This window comes from Microtus ochrogaster, chromosome 1 (genome assembly GCF_000317375.1).
Source record: "Microtus ochrogaster isolate Prairie Vole_2 chromosome 1, MicOch1.0, whole genome shotgun sequence".
Taxonomy (NCBI): domain Eukaryota; kingdom Metazoa; phylum Chordata; class Mammalia; order Rodentia; family Cricetidae; genus Microtus; species Microtus ochrogaster.
The window spans coordinates 25,120,640-25,126,561 of record NC_022009.1 but is presented as its reverse complement, the minus strand read 5'-3'; the positions used below and the strand labels follow the sequence as shown (position 1 = coordinate 25,126,561).

The following is a 5,922-nucleotide window of genomic DNA, read 5'->3' as shown; positions in this document are numbered from 1 at the left end:
CTTTGGTGTAATCACACACACACACACACACACACACACACACACACACACACACTCACACAGAGAGAGAGAAAAGACTATTTTGTGAACATAGTCTATTTTCTGCTCTTGACTGTACTTCAATCTATCTCCTAGGGCCCTTAAGACTTTCCAAACACATACTCCAGATGCTCTGTGTCACAGGCGACTGTATGATACAGCCAGGCCCAGGTTCCTGGTTCCTTAGCCCAGTTCCTTCCATGTGATACACTCTGATCTTAGTCACCCCCGCTCCTTCCTCTTTCTTTCCCCAGGCCTCGCCTGCCCCAGATCCTGGCTCTCCCCAAGATAAGGAGGTAACACTGGAATTTGCTGGAGACCATCTGCAGGCAGAACCATGTCACCCCGAGTGTCAGACCCTCCCTGAGCCAGCAGCTCTGACTCTGGGTACAGCCACCCCTCCCGGGACCCTAGAACACACACCCCTGCTGTTGGAGCTGAAGAACCTTCCAGGATTGGCCAACACAGACTTGAGTGCCCCAAACCCCAATATCCAGGTGAGCATATAAAAGGTCTAGGGGACCCCTGGAGAGGTACCAGGCTGGCGACTGAGCTTCATCCTCTTTCTTCTGTTAGCTGAGTGAAGACAGTAAACTTTCCATGCAGTGTGGGAAGAGCATCTGCCCCTCTCCTTGTCAAGTCTCTTGGCTCCTGAGCCTTGACCCTGGATGTAGCAGGGGACAAACCCAGCAACCTGGTAGGGCTAGTCTGAGGACTAGGAACACGGACACCAGACACCCTGCTCCTGATACTGCCAAGGTCTTGGAATGTGGCGGAGACTTGCTGGAATGGCCTACAGGGGTGATTCCCTCTTGGCCCCCAAACCCTACTGCATGCAAGAGAGGGATTCAGTTCAGAATGGAGGGCAGGGTGCTGAAGCATGGAAAAGCCCTCAGAAGGGTGTTCCAGGAAAGCCAGGAAGAAATCGAGCCCTGCGCTCTACTCCCTATCCTGACTCTTTAAGAATAGTGGGTGTGCCTGTGTGTGTAGCAGAATACTTTGACCAAAACAAAGAGTGTAAAAGTGCAAAACATTCTCTAATTGTCTTAAGTCTATCTGTCTACCTGTATTAAAATAACATGTGCATACGTACACACATAGATTGCAAGTGTTCCTGCTGGTGATGGATTTGTAGTGTGTATAGCAGATGATTTTTTTTTTTAATAATTTTTTTTTTCTTTTGGTTTTTCAAGACATAGTCTCTCTATGTAGCCCTGGCTTTCCTGGGACTCACTCTGTAGACCAGTTGGCTGGCCTGGAACTCGGAGATCCGCCTGCCTCTCTCTGCTTCCTGACTGCTGGGATTAAAGGTGTGCGCCCCATGGCTCATTTTCTTCTTTGTATTTTTACTTGTTTATTTCTGTGGTTGGTACAGCTGGAGCACTCGGAGGCTAGCCTGGGGATGTGACACAGGATGTCTCATCTGCAGTCCTGCTCAGGACCTTTTTGGCCCCTGAGACCAGGCAGAATTCCAAACAGCCTCTCAAACTAGTGGGCCTGGCACCTGCTGGATTCACCCCAGCGCCTCTACGCCCAGATGATTCTGACACGCAGGATGTCCGACCCAATGCCCTTTGTTCCCTGAGAGGCCAAGGTCAGGCAGGAAGACAGCAGGCTTGGTGGCAAGGATGGGTCTTGGCATCTGGGTCCAACCGGTCTCCTCTTTGGAGTCCTGTGCTGAGCCTGCCTGTCTGGCATCCGTCTGTCTTTCCCATAGGTGACCATCGAGGTGGTGCAGGACCCCCAGGCTGAGGTAGAGATGGAATTGCCTTCTGAACCTAGAAGTCTCTGGCCCCTGCGCATTTCCAGCTGGCTGCCCACCAGGGAGCTCTTCTGGCCCCTCTTCTGGGGCTATCAGGAAGGTGAAGAAGGAGGTGCCAGTCTCAGAGACACGGCCCCAGGGGAAGTAGGGGAGGAAGAAGAGAAGGGTTACGCTACAGAGTACGGTGATGGTGAGGACCAGGAGAGCAGTGAAGAGGACCAGGAGGAGGAGCCTTGGTCCAGTGGGGACACAGAAAACTGGGACTATGGCTGGTTGGGTCCTCAGGACCAGGACTTCAAGGAACCAGACGTTTATGGTGAGTGCTCTGGCTGGGCACCCTCAGCTGCTGCCCTGCTAGGTCCTGAGTGGGAATGAGTTGGAACACGCACGTGTGTGTGGGCGTGTGTGTGTGTGTGTGTGTGTGTGAAGTTTCCAGGCCAGTAGAACTGGGTAGCCCAGCAGCCTAGGCCTATGCAGGTACCATTGAAAACCCCAAAGTGACATTGCTAGAATTAAATATTTTTCCCTCCAACATTTGAACAACAGCCCTGAGCGCCTCTAAGTAAATGTTACTTAATAGCATAAATATTCACGCTTCAGTTTCTAACAAAACTGAAAAATACACTTAAGTTACTTTCAGCGAATCTCATCCTGAGATTGTGAGTTTGACTGCTGGCCTTGCTGCTTAGCCGTTGAGTGTCCCTAGGCCAATTACTTTACCTCTCTGTGTCTCTCAGCTCTGTCCTCTCCGAAACAGGTGGTCATATGTCTGAACGACATGGGGTTGGTAAGAGTGAATCAGCAAGCTTATATCCAGTCAGGTATCATAATATACAACCAGAACCTCAGCGCTCAGGAGTCTGAGGCAGGAGACTGAGAATTAGAGGCTAAACCTGGGCTATGTAGCAAGTTCCAGGCCTGCCTGAGCTACCTTGAGACCTTGTCTCAAAAAATTAAACAGTGGGGCCATTGAGATCACTCAAGGGGGGAAGCACCTGGAATGCAAGCATGAGAACCAGAGTTCAACTCTTTTTTTGTTGTTGTTGTTTTTGTTTGTTTGGTTTTTTTTTGTTTTTCTGAGACAGGGTTTCTCTGTAGCTTTAACGCCTGTCCTGGAACTAGCTCTTGTAGACCAGACTGGACTCGAACTCACAGAGATCCACCTGCCAGAGTTCAACTCTTATGGAAAAAAGCCACGTAGCAGTTGTGTGAGCCTTCCATCCCAGTACTTGGGAAGCAGAGGCGGTGAGTTCAAGGCCCTTGGGTTTACAGACTGAGTTCCAGAACAGTTCCAGAACAGTTCCGAAACAGAGAAACTGTGTTTGGGGGAAAAAACAAACAAACGAACAACAACAACAACAAAAAAAAAAAAACCAACCAAAAACCAACCAAACAAACCAGAAGCCAGCTGAATGGCAGCCCACCTATATTCCCAGGATGTCAGAGGCAGACAGGCATCCCCAGCATTAGCTGACGGATCAGACTAGCTATCTGGCAAGCTCTGGGTTTAGCAGGGGGCCCGGTGTCAATAAGGTAGAAAAGTTATTTAAAAAAAAAAAAAAAGACACCCCATGTCAACCTGGGGCCTACCCACATACGCACACACATACCTGCCCCCCCCCGGAACCATGTGTACCTCCACATTTATGAGCACACAAGCACTCATGCTGCACACATACATATACCAAAAATATGTCCATAGAGTGTCAGCGTGTGCTGACGAACTCCCTGGCTCTCCTTCCACCTCCTGCTGGGGTGGCCGCGAGTGCTCTTCAGGTTGTGCTTCCCACTGCACTGGGTAAACAGCCTCCCCGACTCTCCGGAAGTCCCGGGGTCTTGTTATCGCACTGCTGAGAAGCCAGGGATTAAGACTAAGTCCTGACAAGCTCTTCCCCGGTTTCCTAAACTGCTGCAAACAGAGCTTCAGGAGTCCCCGCCCTCCCGCTCTTGGTGCCAGCGGGCCTGAGGCCTTGGGAGCTAGAGAGGAGTGTGCCAGACCTGCGGAGTTCCACACCTGGACGTGGATACAGGCTCAGGCCCGGGTGTTTGCTCTCCTTCAGATAAAGAAAGGGAATCCCAGACCTAGGAAAGTACTGCCACCCTCGATTTCTGACTCCAGCTTCTCTCTGTTACGATTTGAGACAGAGTAACCTGAGGCCCAGACTAACTTCAAAATTAATAAACAGTCAGGGGTAATCTTGGATTTCTTGCCTTTCTTCTCCCTGTGCCCTCCTTGCTGGGATGGCTTGCATTTGCTATCAACCTGGTGCTGGGGATGGAACCCAGGGCTTTACTCGTGCTAGACAAGCACTATCGACTGCCTTCCTTGGTTCTGATGGACGTAAAAACATTAGCTCAGAAATGTATGGGGCTTGCCTAAGGTCACACTGATAGTGGGCCTGGTGGCTTCTAGTCCCAAGTTACCCCTGTGTTGACACAGTGGGTGGTTGGCGTTTGTTCTGTCTATATAGGTCCTCCTGATGCATTGCACAGGTGTTTGCTGTATAAGGACATCTAACTGAGGGAATTGGCGGGGCTGGGGATAAAGGTGCCTTTTGTGAATTTGTGCTGGTGTGCCCTGGGAGCTGAGCGCACTCATCCTGGCCCCTTACTTCAACTCAGACTACGAACCTCAGGAGGAGTGGAGCGCCTGGTCTCCCTGCAGTGGGAGCTGCACCAGCGGCAACCAGCAGAGAACTCGTCCCTGCGGCTATGCCTGTACTGCCACAGAGTCCCGGGTCTGCGACCTGCCCCCCTGTCCTGGTGAGATGAGCTCCAGCCCCCGCCCAGGAGTGGCTAACGTGGCTCAGGCTGTGAGCTCGGTTCCCTGAGAATGTGAAACTGGGATGGTTGTAGAAATAGGAGGGGTGGACTTTGGAGAGGGGTATGGGAAGCTCATGAATACGGTGGTCCTGTCTCAGGCCTCTCCCAGATGCTGTGGGCACCGAGAGCCTAGTGAGGGCTGGGCTTTCCTATCAGGAGCATAAAGGTGCCCTGGGGCACCACCAGCCTGGCCTCCTCTCTTCCCAAAGGCACTGAAGACGAGCACGCCTTGGGCTTTCCCAGTGAGGGGTGGCAGCCCCTAGCCCACAATGCTACGGATATGTTTGATCCAGGTTAGTGAGGGGCTAGATCTTGTTGCTGGGCCTTGGGGAGCCTCTCTCTTGGGAGGATGGGGCATCCCTGGATAGCAGGAATCACTAAGCACATCTTCCTATGGGAGAGATTGTAGCCGAATATCCTTGCCACACTCCAGGTTCCTACCAGGAAGGGGGTCTTGATGGGAACCCCAGAGCTAGGAGATGCTCGGGGTAAGGGGAAAAGGGGGCTTCTACTTCTACCCTTGGTTATTCTTTGGAGGCCCCTGGCAGACTCTGCTAGAGAGGGATCTGTCAGAATGAGCCAGGGTTCCAGCATCCAGGGCTGCTCCATGAGGCCAGCAGGACATTGGCCAGGCTTTAGCAGCATGCACCCTGTTGGTGTTCCTGAGCCTCCCCTGTACCCCCAAAGGCATGGCTCATGAGTCTAAGTTCTACAATGTGAAATGGAAGCTTCCTGAACCTGTGTCATGTACCTGGGCCTACAACAAAGGCTGAGCCTTCCTGGAGGAGGCCTGGCATCTGTCCTCAGAGAGGTCAGGTCTCATGCAGGACACGTGGCTTGCACGGGCACAGCACAACAGAATGCATTGTGAAGGTCTGAGAGCCAAAAGGAAAGGGCCGCTTTTTCTATGGGGCCAGACTCCCAGGTTACGTTTTGCCAGGGAGAGAGGGAAGGGGCTGCAGGGGTAGGGAGTCACAGGAAGCTCAGAAAAGCTGAGCAACTCACCAAAGGCCCATGCGCTAAAACAGGCAATTAATCATCTGGGTGGTGGTGACACACTGCTTTAATTCCAGCATGCGGAAGGCAGAGGCTGGCAGATTTCTGAGGTTGAGGCCAGCCTGGTCTACAGAGCAAGTTCCAGGGTAGCCAGGGCTACAAGGAGAAACACTATCTGGAAAAACCACCACCACCAAACAAACAAATGAAGGAGGAGGAAGAATTGTTGAGCAGCAGGTGGAAGCAAGTAGATTAGTTCAAGGCTAGCCTTAGTAGATTAGTTCAAGGCTAGCCTTGGCTAC

At 51.9% G+C, this 5,922-nt stretch overlaps 1 protein-coding gene across 3 annotated transcripts in view; it reads left to right on the top strand.

The window, feature by feature from the left end:
* The window catches only part of Ism2 (isthmin 2), a 17,034-nt gene that overhangs the window by 7,754 nt on the left and 3,358 nt on the right, over positions 1–5,922 (top strand). Inside the window, exons 2-5 of one of the 3 annotated variants that reach the window (XM_005343656.3) lie at positions 294–536; positions 1,757–2,117; positions 4,424–4,564; positions 4,834–4,917. In XM_005343656.3, coding sequence (XP_005343713.2) covers positions 294–536; positions 1,757–2,117; positions 4,424–4,564; positions 4,834–4,917 — 829 coding nt within the window. The remainder of the gene's footprint in view (positions 1–293; positions 537–1,756; positions 2,118–4,423; positions 4,565–4,833; positions 4,918–5,922) is intronic. The other 2 variants (XM_026778615.1, XM_026778618.1) reach the window with 2 other exon arrangements.